This window comes from Numenius arquata, chromosome 10 (genome assembly GCF_964106895.1).
Source record: "Numenius arquata chromosome 10, bNumArq3.hap1.1, whole genome shotgun sequence".
Lineage (NCBI taxonomy): Eukaryota > Metazoa > Chordata > Aves > Charadriiformes > Scolopacidae > Numenius > Numenius arquata.
The window spans coordinates 14,504,018-14,528,612 of record NC_133585.1 but is presented as its reverse complement, the minus strand read 5'-3'; the positions used below and the strand labels follow the sequence as shown (position 1 = coordinate 14,528,612).

At 41.0% G+C, this 24,595-nt stretch overlaps 1 protein-coding gene across 4 annotated transcripts in view; it reads right to left on the bottom strand.

Annotated features, from left to right (window-relative positions):
* PHYHIPL (phytanoyl-CoA 2-hydroxylase interacting protein like) overlaps nucleotides 1–24,595 on the bottom strand; it is a 60,469-nt gene that overhangs the window by 14,578 nt on the left and 21,296 nt on the right. The window contains exon 1 of one of the 4 annotated variants that reach the window (XM_074154453.1): nucleotides 23,584–23,809. The exons of the other annotated variants lie outside the window; for them this stretch is intronic. Within the exon in view, the coding sequence (XP_074010554.1) occupies nucleotides 23,584–23,689 (106 nt within the window). The 5' untranslated portion in view covers nucleotides 23,690–23,809. Of the gene's footprint in view, nucleotides 1–23,583; nucleotides 23,810–24,595 lie in introns of those variants that run through there. 4 annotated transcript variants of the gene reach the window in all.

The window sequence follows — 24,595 nt, the reverse complement described above, 5'->3', positions numbered from 1 at the left end:
AGTCTTTACTGCTCAGGCCAGCCCTCAGGAGTCCCAGACTTCGGAGGTAACAGAGAAAGTCTGTTATCCCCTTGGTTGAGGAAGATCAAGTTAGAGAACTTGAATCCAGAGTAAACTGGGTATCCGCAAGTCCATGGGTCCTAATGGGATGCACCTGCGAGTGCTGAGGGAGCTGGCAGACATCATTGCTGGGCCACTCTGCATCATCTTTGAAAGGTCCTGGAGAACAGGCGAGGTGCCCGAGGACTGGAGGAAAGCCAATGTCACTCCAGTCTTCAAAAAGAACAAGAAGGAGGATCCGGGAAACTACAGGCCCGTCAGCCTCACCTCCATCCCTTGCAAGATGATGGAACAGCTCGTTCTGGGTGTCATCTCAAAGCATATGAAGGAAAAGAAAGCTATCAGTAGTCAACACGGATTGACCAAGGGGAAATCATGTCTGAGTAACCTGATAGCCTTCTACTATGGCATGACAGGATGCACAGATGAGGGGAGGGCGGTGGATGTTGTCTACCTTGATTTCAGCGAGGCTTTTGACACAGTGTCCCACAGCATCCTCATAGGTAGCTTAGGAAGTGTGGGTTTGATGAATGGACAGTGAAGTGGATTGAAAACCGGCTGAAAGACAGAGCTCAGAGGGTCATGATTAGGGGCACAGAATCTAGTTGGAGGTCTGTAACAAGTGGTGTTCCCCAGGGGTCAGTACCGGACTTCTTCAGTATATTCATCAACGACCTGGATGAAAGGATGGAGTGTACCCTCAGCCAGTTTGCTGATGACACAAAACCGGGAGGAGTGGCTGACACACCAGAAGGCTGTGTGGCCATACAGTGAGACCTGGACAGGCTGGAGAGTTGGGCAGAGAGGAACCTGATGAAATTCAACAAGGGCAAGTGTAGGGTGCTGCACCTGGGGAGGGATAACCCCATGCACCAGTACAGGTTGGGGGCTGACCTGCTGGAGAGCAGCTCTGTGGAAAAAGACCTGGGAGTCCTGGTGGCCAACAGGATGACCATGAGCCAGCAATGTGCCCTTGTGCCCAAGAAGGCCAATGGTATCCTGGGGTGCATTAAAAAGAACACGGCCAGGAGGTCAAGGGAGGTTATCCTCCCCCTCTACTCTGCCCTGGTGAGGCAGCATCTGGAGTACTGTGTCCAGTTCTGGGCTGCCCAGTTCAAGAAGGACAGGGAACTGCTGCAGAGGGTACAGCAGAGGGCTACAAAGATGATGAGGGGCCTAGAACATCTCTCTTAAGAGGAAAGGCTGAGAGACTTGGGTCTTTTTTTTTAGTCTGGAGAAGAGAAGACTCAGAGGAGATCTGATCAATGCCTATAAATACTTAAAGGGTGGCTGTCAAGGGGATGGGGCCAGTCTTTTTTCAGTGGTGCCCAGTGACAGGACAAGAGGTAACGGGCACAAATTTGAACACAGGAAGTTCCATCTAAACATGAGGAAGAACTTCTTTACTTTGAGGGTGGCAGAGCACTGGAACAGGCTGCCCAGGGAGGTGGTGCAGTCTCTGTCTCTAGAGACATTCACAACCCGCCTGGACACGTTCCTGTGCAACCTGCTCTACGTGGACCTGCTCTGGCAGGGGGTTGGACTAGATGATCTCCAGAGGTCCCTTCCAACCCCATATCATTCTGTGATCCTGTACTGGAATATGACATAAAAATGTGAGATACGGTGATTGACATCACTGCACCGTAATTAACCAGAAAGAAATGAAGATGAGAGGAAAGCACAGGAGAGTCAGAATATAGTCTGTAATGTACGTACATCACTTATGACAACTACATACCATGGAATATTTCCATTTAAGTTTATCAATATTATAAAAGCATTGCAACTACTATAGTATATGGTCACGCACTTACAAGACAAAATAGTATGAATGGGCAGAATTTTCAATAGCAGAAGGGTAACTTTGAGCTAAACTTGGAAGTCGGGTTTTTAAGAAAATACTACTATCTGCTTTTAAAGTTGGGGTTCAACTAGGGTCTAAAAATATTGTCAACCAAACCTCTTAAAAATGCTGGCTGCTACAAAAGACTGCCGAGCAGCCCACTCTCTAGTTATAACTGGAGAATTCACGTGTGCTAAGCAAAATACAGGAGTCACGGAGATCAAAACCTGACAGATACAACTGAATAAAAAAGTAACGTATTTGTACCTTGCCTTTTTTCCACTTGTGCTTTGGTGAATATTTTGAATTGGTTTTCATGCTGGAAAGCATGTCCACTTCAGATCATTTCTACTTTATACCAGGATCAATTTAAAGAATAGACTGACATCAGGAAATAGGACGTCTACTAAAAGCAGAAATAGCAGCTAAACTTACTCAAACCTGGTATATAGTTGCCCTAAAGCACTCCAAAAATCCAGCTGAAAGGAAGTTACTACTGTTATGGATGTGGAAATAGGTGGAGAAGGCCTTAGAACTGGCTGTTTTCCTGTTTGTTGCTTTGCCACTTCACTGAGGGTAAATTGATCTTTCTTTGACGAATCATCGCAATACAGACAGAAATTGAAAAAGTAGCATAGGAAAGGTTGCTCTGAACAGCTTCAAATCAAATTAAAAAAGATCCGCTTCCAATTAAATGGCTACTTCATTTTGTACATTCATGTTGCTTCAATGCTGGAAGCCACCGCGGGACTGGATAGAAACACTCCTTTCAGGTCTCTTTTGAGCAGAAACTTATAGAAGGGTTAGTAGTCAAACGAACCTGGTCTCCCCCACAAAAAAAACTAGGCATGTCTTCCCTGTGTGCACAGAAACACCTCTGTTTTAACAAAAAAACAGTTCACTTTTAGAACAAGCAAAAGGGCCCAGTCATTCTTGACCCGTATAATAAGAAGTCAAAGACCACTCATGTGTGCATAGGTCACACTGGAAGCATAAGACTTTAAATTTCTTCAAAGCCAAACAATAAATACAACACGGCAGCTTTAGTGAGATCAGCTGGAGAACTGCAAGATTAATGCTTTATGCTCCCATTCACAGGCTTATCTCCCTCTGCCATATCCAGAGTTAAATTTCAAGTTAAATTTTCTAATCAATTTTAAAGCGGTTATGATACTCACTGCTGCAGCTGAGCCAAAATGCTGGCAAAATGGGTAACAAACCAATTTTATTTATATACACAGACACACTTAATTTAGTATCCTCATTTTATCTTCTACTTAACATAAATTATCTCTGAATGGGAAAAAAAAAGGCAGAAAATTCCCATTGAACACTCATGGCTTTCATCTGTCACTACTGGGGACAAATGATAAGACTTGGAAATTGAAAGCCCACACTGAAAAGATTTGGAAAAGGATGTTGTTTTTCTTTAATTTGTCTCGTCACTCAAAACAAGCTGCACCGTAACATCTGCAGCAGTGGAAGGATGGTGGAGAAGAACCTTAACACAACCTCTAATTGGTAGTTACTGAGCATTCACAATCACTGATTTTTTATAATTTTAGAATACTTGATAATTCTTTTTCCTTAGTTCTAAAAATGCAGAACTTCACAACAGGGCAAGAGAGAACGTACCTACGGATTTGTCATTTCATAGACAAACTGTTTATGTTATCCATAAAAGAAATCCTGAAATGTCTCACTCGTAATCTACTCTCTAAGCATACTTACAGCTCACAGAACTGTGTTTTATGAAACTAGACCAGTAAAATAATACATTTCTAGGTTCCTATGACCTTGCTTATAGATGTTTTGACTCTGATACAATCTTGGCAAATACATTCTTGCTGCTAAGCATTAACAACGGAAAAAAAATAACTGAAGCAGTATGATACACATTAAACGAATATATAGAATCCCTACACATACATCTGTATTTCCCATAGTTTGAATGTAATTCATCATTCGGAAACGTTAAAAAGATGGGTTGTGTAACAGACATGCTGCAGCAGAACTCCTAAGTATTCAGAACTCATGCAATTTATATTCAGCAATCAAATCACACCCTCTTTCCCCTAACTACATCCATAAGACTAATATGCCACCTTTCACAGCATTAACTATGCAGCTTGCTGCACTGTGCAACCATGAAGAATTATCTAGCAGTCAAGAAACAAATTCACAGAAAACAGAACCTATTATTATTAACCTATACTATTTATCCATTTTATATGTGGAAAAAAATGTAAATATCTAAACAGAATTTGGAATAAAAGGGGGGTCTGTTTGAAGCATCACTCAACCAAATTTAGAGCTGTCCTAAGTAGTGGTGCGAAGTTACACATCCCTGAATTATATTACAGAGCCCAAACACGCCAGAAGAACAACCAACAGAAAAGACAAGAAAGCGATAAAATGGCTTTTCTTTGCATTACTTTAAAATCTCTTGTTGACTGTGTTTCCTGCTAAGGCTTTGTCCTTCTGTTCCTCAAGATGCAGATTACATCAGCTTAATGAAGTGTAACTTACATTTTCATTTAGACCCATTATGAACCCCCCTCAACACGTACAAACAGATTTGCCTCTTTTGGCATCACTCTGGAAAATCTCCAGTTGTACGGACAAAGACAAATCATCTGGTTCTAAGTTTCTTTGTACTCAGGGATAAATCTTCAGTGTCTTTAGAGTCATGTTGTGGGAAACATGGATGTCTGGTGCTTTTGGAGCAGACGTTCAAAAATCACTATTATGCCTCTCCTAAGCTGCCAACTCCATTGCCATGGATCTTTGAAAGCATGTTCCCAAAGGATTTGTAAAAAACATTAAGGCATTTTGGGCTGTCAATTTGTACCTTGTAAATCTCACACTTCTTTGCATCTGAAATGGTTGCTATTAAGAAGTTTCTTTACCTGAGGATGAAACCCTTTGCATTTAATATGGCCTAGATTAGAAACAAAACACAACATGAACAGTGGAATGCTCGTTAGCAATGGCTATTTCCAGTTACAGTCCTGTCTTTTCCAGCTGTAAGCTACACTGAAACATCCTAAGAGCTCACTACCTAGAGTCTAGCTACCACACTCTCAGCTGACTTGGGAACAGCAATTTCTTAAACTTCGATCTCACAATGATTTGCAAAAATCATCTGTTTAAAACCTTGGTTTAATTTTCCAGAAGACATGCGCATATTTAGAGATTTCAAATAAACATAGTGTTAAAAGTAATGGAATCTAATAATTTCCAAAGAATTTAATTGAAAATATAGAAAGGTCACTGGTCCTTATAGTCAAGGCACTCATTCAAGGCTCAATTAAAACTTGGTAGGGGAACAGCAAAACAAATAACATCATACTCAAATTCTATCTGAAGACTGGCTGTCCTCTGAATTTACCTCTAGCAGCAGCAAAGAAGAAAACAGTTCAAGATGCTTTCCAAAAATGAGATCTTTTGCCATTCATATGATGAGAAATGGCTATTTGGGAAAAAAAAAAAAAAAAGAAAGAAAAAGATGGAAAACTAGATGATACAAAACACATTATTTTAGGGGGGGTATATAGACAATAAAGAAAACTAAGCCTATATAACATGCCAAGGTAGTAAAGAACCTCCACCTTTAACACTGACCTGCAGCCCAGGACCGAAAGTTTGCTACAGAAAAGAAAGCCTAGATTCAGTGGTAATTGTTCCATTCATCCACACTGTGGCCGTCTGTGCTAAAGCAACTCTAAGGTTGCTGCAATTTTTTTTAAGGCAGGTAAGACACCCAGAAGTTACCCAACTGACTGGGAATGCCAAAAGCACAAGAAAGCCCTGGTGATACCCCCCAACCAGCAACTGAGGGGAAAGCCAGTGGAACAGTCATCATGCCACTTCTGCATCACCACAATATTCTCCTACACTGATATAATTTCACTCATCTGGTTCACATAATTTGGGGTTTATCTGGGCTGCTGTCAGGCAGATGGTAGCGCACCAAGTGCTGCACTGTACCATCTTTAGAAAGACACACAAGTTATTAACACCTGCAGTTACTTCCATGAAGTGCCAGCTCCATGAAAACCTAGGAATTTGATAAGGAAAACGTGACTAAGGTTTGCGAGCCAGAAACTAAGCAAGATGAGACTTTACCTACATAGCACAAAATTAAAAGGTAATGCTGGGTCCTTAATACATTCTGGGAAGATATCTGAAAATCAAAAAATATGTAGATGAGGATGAGAGGCATAGAGGAATAAACTACAAGGTAAAGCAATTTTTGAGACTCTGAAAGCTCAGGTGTACATTTTACACAGATACCAATAGCACATGTAATGAACACATCAAAAGTCGAACAAATTCTTATATTACAAATCACATTTTTTAAAAATGTCACCTTTTTCAGATCTTAAAATATATCCATTGGGGAAACCAGAAAATGTTTTTCTCATGTTAACATTTTCAATACAATGAGAGACATTAGCTATGACCTTTTGAAGTAGAAATTCTTGATGAGAGGGGATCAGCTTTATAAAGAGCACCTAGGTACTATGACATAAGAAATCCTCTTACTAGATACTGATACTAACAACTGAAAACAACTCATTTAGCAGCTGTAACTCCCATAGAATTAACAGAGACATCTTTACACCTTTGGAAACAGAAAAATTTCTACCTCTCCTTGTCTTGATAATTCAGCTGATTGTTTATATATCAGCTCTATAAAGGTAAAATATTAAGTTTGTAATTCTAGAAATCTGACTGACAATATTTGAGTGCTATAATTCAGACTGAATTCTCCAACTTACTGCTGAGGTATTTTATTTACTCAAAAATTCAATAGGAAGAAGAATTCTTTCTCTATCACCATCAAAAACGACAGGAAAGCGCCAGGAAATTATATATTAGCTGCATACTTTAAATTTACCAAAGCAAAAATACAAAATCATGTTTTTCTCCTGAGCTCTGGAATGAATGGGTCCCTGTCAAACTGCTAGCTACATAAAATTGTTTTACAGGACCAGGACAATATGTCCCTACCAAGCAAATAATTAACCTGAATATCAAGAATATCAATGTTCACTGCAACACCTTGTTCAAGAGAGACAATGAAATCACACAGAGGAAATAAAAATACAACATTTATAAAATTATCAAATCAAGGCTATTATTTCTTAGGCCACATAAGCAGCACTTCTCCAGGATGGCTATTCTATTTCAAAGTTCAAACTTGCTATCCATAACCACATAAGTAACATTTATGCTTTATTTGTGCTTCTTTTCATGTACCAAAAATGAGTGAATAGTCTCAGACTCTTAAATGTCTTTCTATCCTCTCTCCAGAATCTTGGTAAACTAACTCCCACTACAAATTTTTATATTTATAGAAGCATATTTAAGAATATTTTCTAAATAAGTATCCTTGTAAAACCAATTCGTACATTAGCTAAAGAAAGAATGCCTGGCCCCATAAATCTTGTTAGAGGGATAAACCCCTCTAAATCTTCTCCTCATTTCCTCCCCATGTCTGACACTACTGTTGTGCATTTTCTAGTAAGATAATGTGCACTCTGTCCAAAATTTTAAAAAATAGTTTTGAAAATAAAGCATAACTTATTTATGATATGTACATCTACATTTACTGAAGGTTTTTTTAAATGTTCATATACAATTGAATTCTCTTGTTACTTGGTTTTAACTCAAGGCTTAATTTACCTGCTTCCTATTAATCTACACCATTGACTTCAGCAGGAATATTCCATGTTGCAAAAGAGAGAACAAAACTAGACTCTGCGAGCACAATTGTGCCTTTAGTACAGCCGTCTTCTTCAGCAGAGAAGGGTACCCCAAAACTGCGCCTACATAAAGCATACAGCAATCTCCAGGTTGTCTAGTTTCTGTATCAAAGAATTTCTCTCAGCCTCTTACAGAGGACTCAATTCTTCCTCCATCTCACATGGAGAACAAATGTACTCTACAAGTGGTCGCATGATTCAAATCAGGAGCAGACCAATATCTCAATCCTGCCACCGACAGCAGCAAATGTGCAGGCTCTTAGTTCCCACCGAGCAGTGCCCCGCTCTCTCTCAAGCCTCGTTTCTCACTGCCTGCTGTCAACTACAGGATTGAAACCTTGTCCTGCAAGCAGCCTCTCGTTTCTCAAAGATGGCTCAGAGGCTCAGTTGCTACCTGACAGGAGGTGTAGCACAGCAGCTGAAGGACAGTGCATAATGAAGGGAAAGCATTCTGCACAGTCTTGAAGGTTTGCCATTCACCTGAGTACTAACTCCCCTGACATCCTCATTTGCCCTTAGCAAAAGCACTCGACTATCATATACTTTGAGATCTTGTGCAGATGGGACTTCAGGGGCTTAGTCTCCTCAAATGTGTCTAAGTGTGTTTTCCACTGACACCAATGGGAACACACAATGTGAGTGTGGCAAACCTGACAGCTAGTAGTGACAAATAAAGAGTTACACTGGTATATTTCGGAATATGATTATGCCATCAGAATGTAGGGCTTTGGTGTAAAGTTCAAGCATTCTCTCAGTGGACACTGAATGCAACATTAGGTTAAACAGGGAATTACGTGTACCTGTACAGAAAAGGTTACTATAATTAGAAAGCAGAAAGCAAACAGTCCCATTATAATGTTCCTGTGGAATATAAATTTTGGCTTAGACACAAAATTCTCCAGAGTGGATTTCTTGGGCCATTCAAAGTTAAAGATAATAAAACCCAAACATTTCTTTACTTCTTAAAAAAGACAGTAGATGGTAACAGTAGACAGTAACAAGGAAAAAGCAGGGACAACATTCACTCCTGTGAGAAGACCACAGATGTCTGCGGAATTACACCTGGAATTAGTTTTATACAAAAGATGCATCCTCTAATTCAAAAGCAAAGGTTACTGTCCAAAAGATTTTATAGGTATGACTTGCAACAATATTCATGTGCAATACTGATATGATGTACTATGCTAAGAAAGAAGAAAATACTAACAAAGAGCATCATCAGCCTTGGGCGGTTGGTCTCCTCAGGCTTCCCTTCCATTCAGTGAAGAAAGGCAGATTCCTAAATTAGACGATCTGAGTACCTACAGTTAGCGCTCACTTTTAACTTTGTGCTGGAAGAGTCTAATTCTTTTCAGAGGCTAGAGAGGGAGGTCACAGATGTTAAGAGCTAGTTAAAGCTACCTTTTGTAATTATTTCTTAAATTACATTCGTCAATTCTCATGATTCCCGTGATGCAACAGCAACCTCTGATAATATGCAAGATTCCTGCCAAAGAGTTACAAGAAAAAGAACATGGGAGGGGAAAGTAAGTATTACATTGCAGCCAATTTCTGAACTCCCATAGCAAAGAAATCTACATCTCACTGGCTCAGAAATAGCCTCTGGACCAATACTGTAAAAGGGATGAACTTTTCACGAATAATTTCTCTGAGTCAAATGCTTCAGTTTTTCATTTATCCCCACAATATTTTTTCGGAAAGCATTAATAGGATCAAACATCTCAGGACCATTTAAGCTTGAATGTGCATGAATTTATATCTTTCTAACTGCAATTATAGCTAAAGTATTTAATAACTGTAATTTAATTAATTTTAATTAAAAATAAATAATGCATTCAAATGCATCATTAAACACATCTCACAATAATTGTTTCCTCTTTTTTATCACCATAAAGAAAATTCAGATATATCACTCTGAGTTGTCCTCTGTTCTTATCAGCCAATTATTCCAATTCAGTGCCAATTCTTCCTTTGATTTTTGACCCATCCTTACTTGAAGCAAAAATTTCAGTAACACTTGGTAACATCTTCAGAAGTACCTAAATGATTTAGAAGTGTCTTACTGAAATCAATAGGATTTAAGCTGAGTTATTTGAGACCTTCTGAAAACTTGACTGCAAATATCTAACAATTCGTACCTGTGGCTGAAAGTGAATTGTGGAGGCACACATGAGTTTCACAAACCCAAAGCATAAAACAAAACATGACTGAAAATCTGATCAGAAAAACTTTGTGCAATGGCTAATATGGCGAGGCTGACCTTATTCTTTCACTAAGACTAAATTCTTATTGGGTATCTTGATGTCTTGAAAGTATTTAGTATTTATATTTTACTTATTCAAAACTAAACCACATTTTCACAGAATGTCAGTAGCAGCCAAACCCCTAGACCTTCTGATAGACTAAAATGGAAATAGAAGCAAGTCTCTGTTGATAAAATTACATCTTTTTAGAGTTTCCTTTACTCCTTATGGATATTTTTTGGAGGAGATTTTTTATGAAAACTGGATGCCCCTCTATGCTTCTATAAAGTACCTGCTGTTGCATGAGGCTAGGCCACTAGTACCCAATTTTTTCTCTTCCCTTTTCACATTTTTATTACATGTAAGTTGAGGAGTTTTAACTCAGTAAAACACTAAGCTAAACATACACATGTGCACACAAAATTTAGTTATCACAGTGTTAAAAATCATATGGGAAAATCATGAAAAAGCAGGAATTTCATTATCAGATAATAATACGCAACTGGACTAGAAGGTTGTAAATAATCATGTGGGTACACATTTCTCCACTAAGGACCAGGAAAACTTTAAGATACTAAAAACCACCTAGCCCAGAATATTAAATTGACATGCCATCATGCCTACTTTTCCCCTTATCTAAGATATGCAGATCCACTGATCCTGCCACCTTATAAGGACTGACCAAATCTTTGAGGCAGAGAGCTGAAGAGAAGTGGTAGGATCTCCTTTTATGACCCATGAATATCAAACCCAAGTAAACTGAATCGGCCAGATAAGCTGAGACTGAGTGTAAATAACACCACCAACCACCAGCATCTTTCTCCTTATCCTCTCTGCTGAGTGACTCATATGCAAAAAGATTTATACCAATACACTGTTCCCACTGAAGTTCTCTTAGACAGCTTATACTAAAGATGTGTTTTTATTTTTTTACTGTACCTTACCATGCTGAAGCTAAACAAGCTTCTCTGCGACCTTCTGTGGAATGAGAATTGCAGCGTGGCAAAACCAGCTACAGCTGCACTACAACTCCTGCTGGCACACCGTTGTTTTTCACACCCCTGACCGTTAGAGCCAAGCTGGTGCAATTCTACCTTCCTGAAATCAAACATGACATCATAGTAGACTGCAAACGCTAGGCCACCCCAGTATTACTACTAATTAAAGTATGGCTTCCATTTTGTTCAGCATAGCAAGCTTATGGTACATGGGTGGTAAGTGGCTCTTCTCAGCATGTGTTGACTACAAGATGCATTTTAAAAACAAGTTTTAATTAAAATGAGTGTTTCTCAGCTGCTGAAAGAGAAAGAATGTAATAAGGGATTTAAAAATCTCTAAACCATCTTCTAGCTTAATTTAAATGTCATTTAAAAATTAAAATGAACTTTACACACAGTTACATATACTAGATTTTGAAAGCAAGTAACCACATCAGAAACACTACTATAAAAGCAGCTCAATTAATCACATGTACTTTATTCATTTAGCAGGAGAAGCCTGCACTGTCAGGTATCTATGCATCCTTATGAAATTCTGACCATACTTCAGACTGCACTCAGACCCATTTTGTGGTGTATTTTGGGAAGGCTGCTACCTCGGTAGTTTTTTGCTGGAAAACAGGGAGTGACATTTTTCAGTGGACTCCCACCCTGCTGGTTACTAGAGGGGCAGATTTTAGAGCAGGAAGGGATCTGGAGCTTCTTATGGCATGAGGTTTTCCCTTCTGATGAATAAACAAGTACAGCTGCCTCTGGGACTGTGGAACCACTCATGTCTCCAAGATTAACAACGAAAGAAAACAGATCTCATAGATGAAGGCACTGACTGTATGACCCTGGACAAGTTGCTTGGGGCCAGATTCCGATCCAAGTTACACTGCTCTGGGTCACTGGCCTAATTGCTCCAATGCTCTTCATCTAACACAGTGTAACTGAGGGCAAAGTGTTGGCCTTAATCTTCTACTGCTTTTAATATTCAATGTATATTAGAGAATTGAGTGGCCTTTCATGATTTGTGCTTTCACATGTCACTAAAAAAAGAGGCAAACAAACGCTTTCATTTTAGTTTATTACTATGAACCTCACGCTCATACTTGTTTACCTCATACTGGTGGTTTACCTCATACATTATTCGGCTGGCAACAACTTGTGCCATTTATCGCAGCTGTGTCTTAATCAAAACCAAAAATGTGTTCTCTACCTCAAGTTAAGTCATTCGAGTTCAAATCTAGCAAGGAGAGGCAGCCTTGTATTCACATGAGCTTTAATTTGACCTGCCAGCTTGTCTGAAAACCAACTGCCTTGATCACACAAGGATTTTCTTTTAAGACCCACTTCTCTTTCAAGCAAAAGGAAGCAAAACTCATCACTTGAAGGGCAGCAGAGAGAACTCAAGGCTGGGGAACACAATTTTACTAAGCATTTTTCTTGAGAAAGTAGGGTGCTCAGCATGAGTGGGCTTTTGTGACTCACTGCATACCCTGGCAGTCTGCAGCATGAATGAGCATTTCTTTACTTCAGCGCACTGGTAATTGCTGTGTGCTTTTCACACAGATCTCTTGTAAGGAATAAGATTTGGCTCTGTTTTACACCAGTTTGTGCTTTTTAACTGTGATTTGAAATGTATTTCACATTCACAATCATTCAGGAAATTCTACTCTGTAACTTGTACTATTTTTTAAACTTCAATTATTATGCAGGTTTCAGACTTTCTCTCAGCCCTATAACCTATATAAAGGATAGTGGGATTTTGAGAGCCTTAAATCAAATATGATTTAAGAACTCCATGCTACCTCAACAGAGTGACAAAGCAAAGCACAGAAGCAACATATTCAATGGGTCGAGGTTCCAAAGCACAGTACAAAGCAGTTCACAGACAGAGGAAACAAAGAAATGTACCCGGAGTTTCAGGTGCCTCCATCCAGGGGGGGAAGAGAAAGTAACCTCTACCCATGGGTAGAGGTGAGACAATCCCAATAAATTCATGTGATGTCTTACTGCTCAAATCTGTCCTTTCATGAAGGGTAAGATGGCAGCTGTGTCATCACAGCAGAGGTAACACTGGCTAAAATTCCAGTATGTTCCACAAAAGAAGGACACTACTTCTCTGTGATGCAATGGATTCAGTGAGCAGATAAGCTTGGAAATTTTCCATTCCTGTGATCAGAGATATGCCTTGAAATTACATTGAAAGTGTAAAGGCTGGAAATTCGTCAGAAACATTAGCACTCTGAAAGCCACGTTTACTACTGAGCATTTATATTAAATTACCAGCATAAATTCCATCATAAAAGTGTAAGTGCATAGTATTTACTTTATGTCATCAGATGCACCTCAGCAGCATTAAAATACAATCTGCTGCACACTCTGTTCTTAATTTTATCCGTCAGTTTATATAAACTCATGTATAATTTCCCTTCACGTAAGTTGGATTAAAAGGACCAACGACACAGCATGAATCACTCCACTGATATTTGTATACTAGCATTTATAGCTGGCCAAGACTGAAAGAGCCTTTTAACATCTTTTTATCTTGCTGATTTTGAAGCCCATATGTCTTTAACTATGAGTACACATCGAAGTGAACTGCAAAAAATCCCAGAATAATCTTTTTTAAATGTTATTTCGAGCCCAAAACTGAAAATAAATGAAATCCAGACAAACTGCAACTTAGAGAGAGAAATTCCAAATTAGATGCCTATCTGCATGAAATAAGATTGAATACACATAACAAACGTTAGGAAAACACAGTTGTAAGATCTTAATCATGCCGTGTTACGAACGCAAATTTGTTTTTACACAAAGTCTTGAAGCCAATGGAACAGCTCAGGGAATAAATTTATGGGATGCCTCTGACAATTGCAAACTGCAGAATTCTAACAAGAGTGCATCGATACAGAAAGCTTAACATGGGGTTTCCTCAAACTATGCTTCTCCGAGAGCTGCCAGCTGTGTCTGACTTAACAGTATTGGAAAAATGAACTCCAGATGCCACTCTATACGTGGAACTAAGAAAGAGTGTAACTCTGATAATACTTTCTATCATTCTGTAGGAATGAAAGAGTAACACCAACCTAATTTTAAGGTTTCCCCTTTCTGACAGCAGCTAGAACTGTCAAGGCTCACAGAAACTGTTGTTAGGTTATAAAAACAGTATAGCTAATCATTGTTTTTGAAAACATCCATGCAAAACAGCTTGTTCATTCAAGCATAAATAAAACAAGAACACTCTGTGAAAACAATAAAATAAAATTGATTAATGATTCAACTACAAACACCACTGTGAACAATGAATTCTAACCAAACCTTCTGGGCTGAAGGAAACATTTTCAAGGTCAAATAAAGGATGCTCCACTGTATAACAAAACCTAGCGTGGAAACCACAGGAAGTGATCCTGGAGCAGAGCTTTCTTTAGTTCCAACACCATAAACGTTGTATTTGTTTATACTTTCCTATAGCAGTGACATATTTTATACATGCATCATGTATTGGCAATGTTAGTACTATTTTTTCAGACGTTTATAAATTTTTGAAGAAAACAGTCTGCAAGTAAAAGGCTTAAAAGTTCTATCGAAAGAGAAAACATAGTGGATAATTCTGGGCTGTGTTCAGCCAGAACTAAATATAGCCTTCTAGGTCACATAAAGCACAAAAGGTCATGTGTGCTGGCAGCACGGCAGAGGTACCTACTGTACCAAGTGGACTACGAAAAACAAACCCAGACTGTAAGGACTCTTAAAGATTACCTCCTCAATTGAGTTAAAAATGCTGGCACTACTTCAGCAGCACAAAGGGAACTGAAAACTACCTTATTCATAAAAGCTGGAGCCTCCAATCCTGTTATTTAGAGGCTGTGAATAATAAAAGGTGGAGGGAATTACAAAGAATGGGTAAAGGAGATCTTTCTAGATTTTGGAGGAAAAATTAATGAGGCAGAGAAGTCCCAGAAGGAAAACCCAAGGTCAGGAAGATAAGCTTCAGCAAGCCTTTGGACACAACTGAAAAGAACAATGCGTGACTGGAACCCATTCAAAAATGAATGACGAAATACTAGAGAACTCTAAATAAGAATGTCTCTCCTCCCCCAACCTTACATGACAAAAGCGACATTCTGCTTGTCCTAGAAGCTATGGCTCTGGGACCAGGGACCTCACTTGAAGGCTGCTGTAAAAGCTGAAGTGGCCTGCAGGGCATGCTCCGATCTAGATTATACACAGGCATAACTGAAGGGTAAATAGCAAATTCGAAGAAGCGAATTCAGAGAATCGAGCTCAGAATACAGTTTACCAGAGGTGGTAGAGCCATCAGATTAGTAGGCTGAGAAGAAAATTGCTACATCTAGTTTAAGATGGAAGATGAAACAGATGAAGAGGATAAAACAGGTTTTGTCTTTGAGATTTGCAGAAGATATATGAAAATTTAAGTGAGAGGTTGGCTTGGCATTCCTAATTCTCAAATGCTGGAGGGAGTAGAATTTCTCTTCCCTAAGTGATTCCTCCTGGCGTTGTACTTACTAAGAATTACTGATCTGCAGGGCTGAACATTGGCTGGCAGAGATAAGATTGATACATGGCAAAACAGCTAAAGAGTTCAGGTGTCTATTGGGCTACTATAGAGCCTGTGACTAGTTCCACGCTAAATAAGCCTCTTTATGAATGATCTGGAAAGAAAAGATCACATTTCTGTATTGCAGACACCAGTAAAATAGAAGGAGCTGCAAGCACAAGATGGCTTAGAAAAATGGGCAGAAAATGGTAAAATGGATTCTGTTACAGAATAAATAAAAGAACACATCAGGGAACTATAATCTGAAACAAACACAAAGAAGAAGAGACATACATGGGAGACAGTAATGTTTAAAAAGCCTTAATTGTAACAATGAGTAGAAATTAACTACAAACCCCACATTATATATTTGAGTTTCAACCTAGCAATATCAGTGTATAGCACCGGGAGAGAACAGCACATTTCAGTTGCTTTGTAAAGGATTTAGAAAAGTTTCAGTGAAGAATAATTGAATCAATAGGGGCACAAATAGAATACCAGGCAAGATTTAAATAGCTAATAATACATGATGTGGTCATTGCGAGTTAAAATAGTTAATAATCAATTCAACAGATTTGAGTGGCATGAAGCTCTTAAAAGAAGATGAGGAGGGAGGAAGAAGGAAAGAAAATAACTCTAAAAATTAAAGAATATAAGGGCAGAATGGAGATGACTACATTTCTTGACACAGGGATGTTAAATAGTCAGTTTCTAGTAACGCCTTACTAGTTATTAGTGGTGTCAGTGCTTATGCGATACAAGACAGGACAAAATACTTGCAATAGTGAGCTGAAGTGAAAGACATAAGCAAATGACTAGTTTTCGCCTCTTCCACAATTCTAAAGATCATTTATGAAGACTTCAAAGTAGTTGCTTGGCTCCATTTAGTATTTTTCTATATCCTAATAGTGAGGACTATTACGTGTGAAAATCTTAGTCTCTGGTAAGACTGTAAAGCTAAAAAAACATATCAAGCATTTTTCTTTGCAACAAGAGAGCTTTTTAAGCAATGTACTAGATCTTAGCTCCTACCTGAAGCAGCATTATTGCTTGGCACAAATAAAAAATAAAAAAAAAATTGCTACTTTTAAGTTCAGCCAGGTTAGACTAAGTTTTATGGCAGAAATACATGTCTTAGTAGGCCATTCCATCATTCAAACCGTAGAAAAGTGATGCAGTTTGCATTTTGAAGAAAGCAAATTTAAATCTCCAGACCTGCAACTGGGGAGAGGAATAAAACCAACAAACATCCCTCTGAATTTTGTGTCCTATCAAAACATCGCAGTTACAAGCACCTCTCTATTATGCTGGATACGAAAATATGAATTGTTTATTCCTGTGCTCAGAATTCACATAGTTAAAAAAAAAAAAACAAAACAACTATGCAAGTCCAACCACTCAGGACACTAAGAATTACTGTGAAATTTGGATCTCTCAGTTGTCCTTTGTATGGGAATTTACCTAGAAATTCAATTTTCCACTGTCTCTGAGACTTACAGGATAACATTTAAGAAATAGCAGTGATACTGCTCCATAATGCCAAAAAAAAGGCATTTGAAGAATGCACCCAGAGACTGGATGATGCCACTTTATCCCTTGTTTGAAAGGCAAATGTGTACATGGTATGGCCATGAACACTCCCATTTACAAACTTTAGAAATATCTTTCTGAATGCTCCAATAGATCCAGCATAATAATAAACTTCTTAAATAAATAAGAAAACATGAGACACGGTCAAATAACATGGAAAGGCACAGGTGCAAGTTGTTTACAGAGAACAGAAATGACATCTTAGCTTGTATGAGGTAATGCTTTTATACAAGCTTCTTAGACTAAACAATTTTAATGGTGTCAAGTGTTTGGAAGGCGATGAAATTGATTTATTCAACTGAAACTGGCCAAGACACCAATTCTAGGTCTGACCCTGATACCCAAATACTGTCTTCAAATATATGGAGTACAGAAAAAAACCCTCTAAAAGCACTTTAGTGAGATTGTATAGTGTAAGCCATCAATAGTTAGAAAACATCACAATGAAGCATACTTGGATAACCTTAAATTGGCCCCCTTGTTTGTTCAGATTACGATATAGTCTTTAACTGCATGATTACATACTATTTTTTCCACATACATAATGAATAGTGCGTACATAATGAACTATTTTTCTTCTAACAGCTATTTGCTGTTGTTCAGTGTGTAGTCCCAGGACATATTTGCTACACGTTATTCATATTCTGCTCTGAAGAAAAAATTACAAATTCCATCATGGGTTCTTCCACGCACCTCATGGGTTTTCCAGGCTACTACGGTGCCTGGCTGCTTAACAAACATTCATTAGTTTATTTTGAAAACATCTCTGTGAGGGGAGGCAATAATAATATTGAAGCACAGAGAACCACAGAATCACGGAATAGTAGGGGTTGCAAGGGACCTCTGGAGATCATCTAGTCCAACCCCCTGCCAGAGCAGGTCCACGTAGAGCAGGTTGCACAGGAACGTGTCCAGGCGGGTTGTGAATGTCTCTAGAGACAGAGACTGCACCACCTCCCTGGGCAGCCTGTTCCAGTGCTCTGCCACCCTCAAAGTAAAGAAGTTCTTCCTCATGTTTAGATGGAACTTCCTATGTTCAAATTTGTGCCCGTTACCTCTTGTCCTTTCACTGGGCACCACTGAAAAAAGACTGGCCCCATCCCCTTGACACCCACCCTTTAAGTATTTATAGGCATTGATCAGATCTCCTCTGAGTCTTCTCCAGACTAAAAAAAAAGACCCAAGTCTCTCAGCCTTTCCTCTTAAGAGAGATGTTCTAGGCCCCTCATCATCTTTGTAGCCCTCTGCTGTACCCTCTGCAGCAGTTCCCTGTCCTTCTTGAACTGGGCAGCCCAGAACTGGACACAGTACTCCAGATGCTGCCTCACCAGGGCAGAGTAGAGGGGGAGGATAACCTCCCTTGACCTCCTGGCCGTGTTCTTTTTAATGCACCCCAGGATACCATTGGCCTTGTTGGGCACAAGGGCACATTGCTGGCTCATGGTCATCCTGTTGGCCACCAGGACTCCCAGGTCTTTTTCCACAGAGCTGCTCTCCAGCAGGTCAGCCCCCAACCTGTGCTGGTGCATGGGGTTATCCCTCCCCAGGTGCAGCACCCTACACTTGCCCTTGTTGAATTTCATCAGGTTCCTCTCTGCCCAACTCTCCAGCCTGTCCAGGTCTCACTGTATGGCCACACAGCCTTCTGGTGTGTCAGCCACTCCTCCCGGTTTTGTGTCATCAGCAAACTGGCTGAGGGTACACTCTGTCCCCTCATGCAGGTCATTGATGAATATGTTGAAGTTAAAGATGATTACTAACTTTCAGTGCCTACTGAAGGTGGTTGACGTCTCTTTTCTCAAAGTATTTAGTGCTGTGCTTTGTACATTCAGAGTCCTACTCTCACTGAAGTCAGCTGCAGCTGTTAATTCTCAGTACCCCTGAATCCCTGACACCATGGTACCAGGATCAAGCACCCAGAAAAGAGGAAACACAAGAAATAACAAACCCCTTTGAAAAGTACGTAGCTCTTGCTCAGTTCCATGCAGAAAGTCTGGAATAGACTCCAGGTTAGAACTAAATTTCTTTCTCCTTTCTTCCCCCACCTTGTTTTCAACTTCCCATTCAACATCCCCAGTATTCAATACACAACATAAACATCCCAACACATGCCGTTTCTGCGCAGAGGACCAAACTTTCAGCATTTTCTAACTTTGAGTAATTTAGTAACCTTAACAATCTATTGTATGTCTGCAATTTCTTAGGTTTTACAAAATGGCAACTAAAAAGAAGATTAAAAATCTACCTGCAGCTTTGTATCAGTTCTCATATGGGTAACCTGCAGTGCTGGAACATTTAGGTGCACAGCAAAAGGCACAGATGCTAACATTTGAACTAACAGGCCAACCATCAACCGTACCACACTGCCAGCCTTCACACAGATAAGCACTGAAAACAGATGTCATGCTTTGCCAGTGGATTTTAGATTTCTGCTGGCAAATGAACATGGAGAATTTGGTAGCCTGGAGTTGTGTGTGGCTTTGGAAGATGGCACGTGCTGATATACACTGCCGTCTCTCTGGCTGTCACACCAAAGCATGGCCACTTCTGCCCTATTCCTTGAACTTGTTCCTGTCCTGCCCCTTCTTCTACTTCCCAGTCACACTTCAAAAGTCCTGTTCTTCATTCCTAAGGCTGTCTTTTCAGTCCCAGTCTCTTTGCTCAGCAAGTCCTAGTTCCATTCCTTTATTCCTAACCTCTGTTGTCCAAACTGCTCCGTTCCCCCCTCCACATTCTTGTACTTTCTATCCCTTCTTTGCAGACAGGTCTCCAGGTTTACTCTTCACAGATTCCCAATTCTCATTCCATCCTCATTCAGCCAATTCATCCCATGTGGGTGAACACCCCCTCATCTTTTTTCCCAGTTTTACTTCCCTGGGCAGCCTGCCTAAACTTGGATTACCTCCCATGCTCCTTCATCTTCTTTTCCTATTCTCATTCAGGGTCATTTTGCCCACTTCTGCCTTCCCATTTAATCTAATCCTCACAAACATCCCCAGCTTATAAATCTTTCCTGTTCTTCCACCCTTGACCAGCCACTGCCTCAGTCTCTATTAGCGCCAAGCCCATGGTGCCTTCTGGGCCAGTTTTCTTTCCCCTGTCCCCAGACCGTGTCTTCTAACTTCCAACATCCTTGTTGAAGGTTTGTTGCTCTGCTTTTCTCCTTTCTGTGTTCTGATAGGTGTTTCCGCTTTCCAGCTGTCTATGCCAACTGTAAGCGCATGGAAAGCAGATGCCAGCGTCACCGCCCTCACTCTGGCAGGACCCCAGCAGCCAAAGTGCATTATCTGTAGGGGGAGCGCTGCGCAACCACAATGTGGAGCTTCAGGAAATTCAGACTGTTGTAGCAAGTCTGAGAAAACCACAGGTTTTTCAAAGGCTCATGATTTTTTCAAGTTAGATATATTTTCATAGAATTGGCCTGCTATGACACAAAGGGCATCCATCTGCTAAAGATTTAATCCCAAGGTAGGGCTAATACAAATTTTATAAAAAGCTCACCAGAATTTTTAGCACAGATTAAGCATTCTTTCCTGGCCTAAGTTTACAGAAATATGGCCGCAGTGTTCAAATACGACAAAGGAAAATAACAAATGATACAGTTTTTCCTATATACAAAGTGAGTTCAGCAGAGTTCTAAGGAACCATATGTTAGACTGCACAACAGACTAATACTAAGCTGTACTAGCAGACCCACCTAAAATAATGCAAAGAAAAAATAATGCACGATGCATTTGTAAATAACAGAGAATGCTGAAACTAAGAGCTGATAATTGGCTTTATAATGTTACATTCATTTTAAAATCATCTTACCAGGTGTTTTTTATTTAAAAATAAATATCCCCAAAATGCATACATTCGTTTTCTTTTTATTTGACATTTGTACGTTTTCTAAATGGTCTTAATTCATTAAAAGAGATGACGAGGCTTGCAAAAAACACATTGAAAAAAACAGAAAAAAATCTAAAAAGATGTGAACTGTTGTGATATTACTAATTGCTCACTCCAATTCCTAGATTTCTGGCTCCTACATATCCCACCATAGGAGGTATAACCCAATTTTCTGGATACAAAATGTTTCAATATTAATTTCCCTCATCTTAGAAATCAAGAAAATATTTTGCTATCTGCATAGATATTACATTATTGCTTACACTTATACTGCAGCATTGCCTGCAATTCCAAACCAAGTATTTGCAGAATTTATTACAGTTGGATATTTAATGTTATCATTTCATTGACTACTTTAGAGTTTCTACATCTTAGACATCAAGGACTTTTTTAAAATGTGAAAATATAGCATATTTTTAATTCACTACAGGTTATATATTGATATTTCATTAACCTCAGTGAGCTAAGATATCACCTTAAGAACTATATCTTTTACAACTAGAATACCCTTAAAAAAAGGAAGTGTTTACAATATAAATGCACTAACTAAACCCATGTACACAATTAGGGATCTAAATGTGTTGCATATACATTTGCATGCTTATCTAGAAAGATTAATGCCCTAACCTTTGCTTGCTTGTTTTTATGTACCCATTAAAACAAGCTTTTTGATACGTAAGTGCCACCTGTAGGAAATACTGAAGTATGCCCAAGTACAGTCTTGTGCCAAATTAGTCACTGAGTTGCACATTTTACACGCCCAATATAGGTGCCTCCTTCAGAAATTCAACCATGTATTGTAGGAAGCAACGCCCTTGTATGATAGTGACTTACTCGATGAAGATTAGTTTGTAAAGTCAGATCTACCGGAAAGATGTTTTCCAGTGAAGCCTATTCAAAAGGGAATTAAAATTAAAAATACTACATTTTTGCATTTGCTTGTCTGCATGACACTGTTCCATAGAAATCAAGCAGTCCTTAACTACAGTATGTTGAGCCAAATAGAGTCTGCAATGATGAACACAGAGTATTTCACTACAATTACTTGGGGTAGACAAATACGAAGGATTGCATAATTTATCTATTTTCATTTCTCTCTAGTATTAATAAAAAGAAATACACATGAAAGAATGTTTTAACAAGACAAGAATCTAGCCTCCACTACTATAAACATAGTTCGGTTTCTCTAGGCAGTGAGTTATGCATGAGAGGATGGAGATACATATTATATCTTAATTCAAACAAACAAATTCAAAGAATTTCTAATGCAGCTATAAAAATAATTACTGAAAAGACTTTTCAATGCCTTCTCGATTTCTTGAATATTTCAAGAAAAATAAAAAGCTTTAAAAATCCAGCATTTAAAATAGCAAGTCTGCCTAGGTCAAAAAAGTGAAGTATTTCATCACAATAAATTTGCAAAAAAATAAATGAGACAGCTGGACCTTTCTATAACCATCACCTATAACACTTATGCTCCAAAAGTACACTCACAACAAGGAAATTCATTAACTCAGCTGTACCATTCACTGACACAGTATCTATGTTCCTTGGCATATTTACCAGGTAACATATATTCCACACCCAAAGCACATTTGACATTAAAAAATGATGTTATTTTTGATAATTCAATGCCAAACGAGAAGAAAAGAATAACGTGGTATATGAACACAGATTATATGTCACTCTACAAGAACGTATTTTTTCATTGTTTGGCTATCGGTTTTGTCTGTTCAGTTCTGTCAGTCATAGTTGTGCATAAACGATACTACTCTCTTCTACCACAGTCAGCTTTCAGTGTTGTTTTAAGCACGTAAACGTGTTTTGACTCTCTCTCACAGCCACCTTACATATATCCGGTTGCCTCGACCCAGATAAATCTGTCATATCAGCACCTGCAACTCTAAAACCAAACTTCATGTGTCCGACGGTCCAGCTGTGCCAGCCGGGGGAGGGACTGACGCTGCCCCCGGGCCACCGCCGTCCTCCCGCCCCTGCGCCCCGCGGCCGGCGCTGCGCTGTCCGCGGTGCTGAACCGCGGAGCCCGCCGGCCTCGCCGCCTCCCGCTCCGTCTCCCCTCCAGCCCCAGCCTCGGCCCATTCCCCGCCGGATCGCAGGCGACCGGCAACAAGTTTGGCCGCTAGCCCACGCCAGCCAGCGGATCCGTCTGTGTATTTTAAGCACCGGAACTGCCCTACAATACAAAGGAGTTTGGAGATCGCGGAGAACAAAACACCCACCAGGGCGACTACCCCGTCCCTAGATCCGGACTCTGCAGCGCCCGCTCTAGCTCTCCCTATTGCCTCTCCCAGAACGAACCCCGGCGTCCATTCCTGGCAGGGGCAGGGCTGTGCAGCAGGCTCGCCCAGGGGTAAACGCACTGCAACGCAAGGGATGGCTTAGGGAGCGGCGGGTTTCCCTCCCTTCCCTCCAGCAAGGTGCAACCTTCTCTTTTTTCTTTTGTTCTCCATGGCAGGAGGGTGGCGGCGGCGGCGGGAGGGGTGGGGAACACTTGCACCTACAAATACAGGGGGGATAACAAAGGACCATACGCCGCGGGGATTAATTTGCATTACCATCCATGGGGGCAGCAGCATCTTGCGTCTGCAGGGATTAGCCGTGTCGAGCCCGGACTTACCGTCCCTATCGCAGAGCTGAATCGCCTCCAGGCTCAGGTTCTTGATCACCTCCTCGCAGGGGCTAGTGGGGCTGCTCATGGTGTGCGCCAGGCGCGGAGCCTCCATCGCGCCCCTCGCCGCTCCCTGCTGTCGCGCCGCCGGGGCTAGGGCTGGGGCTGGCCGGCTCCGCGGCGGGCGGGCGGGCGGGCTGTGCAGAGCCGCACGGCAGCGGTTCCCGGCGCCGCCCGGCTCGGCTGGGCTCGGCGGAGGCGGGCGGGGAGCGGATTTGTCACTGCAGGCAGGCGGGGAGGGGGCAGCAGAGAGGCGCGCAATCACCGCACCCCGCCATCCGCGTTTAAAGGGGCCGCCGGGCCCGGCTCGGCCTGCTGCCCTCCCCCCACCTCCCTTATGTAACGGCGACGGCGGGGCCCGCCGCGATCCCCCTGCCCGCCGCCTCGCCCGGCCCTTCCCCGGCCCCGCCGCGCCTCTCCGCTCCTCTCCTTTCCACGGGCTCGGGCCTCTCCCGCGGCTCACGCAGCCCGACCGCCCCGGGGACGAGGGAGGGCGAACCCCGCCGGTGCGGGGCTGCCGGGTGTCGACCCCGTGAGCAGCCGGGCTGGGCTGCACCCGGCCGGCTCCGGGCACAGCCACTCGCACCGCGCTCCGTTGCGTTTGGCGGTGCCGTTTGGGCCCGAGGAGAGGCGCACCAACGCCAAAACCCCAACGGCCCGCGGTTATCGATTCCCTTTCCCCGGGCACACGGCACGTAAATCAGACTAAACTGCAAGGGAAGGGCCGCGCGTGTTCGCTTTGATCCTCCAGTTATGCAAGAATCTGAAGAAGGAAATACTAGCCGTTGTTAAATTGGTGAAACAAGAAAAGCTGGCAGAAGGTTGCAGATGGCAGGGCAGGGTACAGGAGTGAGTCGTTCCTGGCTACCTGCCCTGCACGCTTCCCTCCTGTTCCTTCTGCAGAAATAACCTGCAGCGTGTGCCGCTGCTATTTCTACCAGCTTGTGTGAAGAGTAAGGTG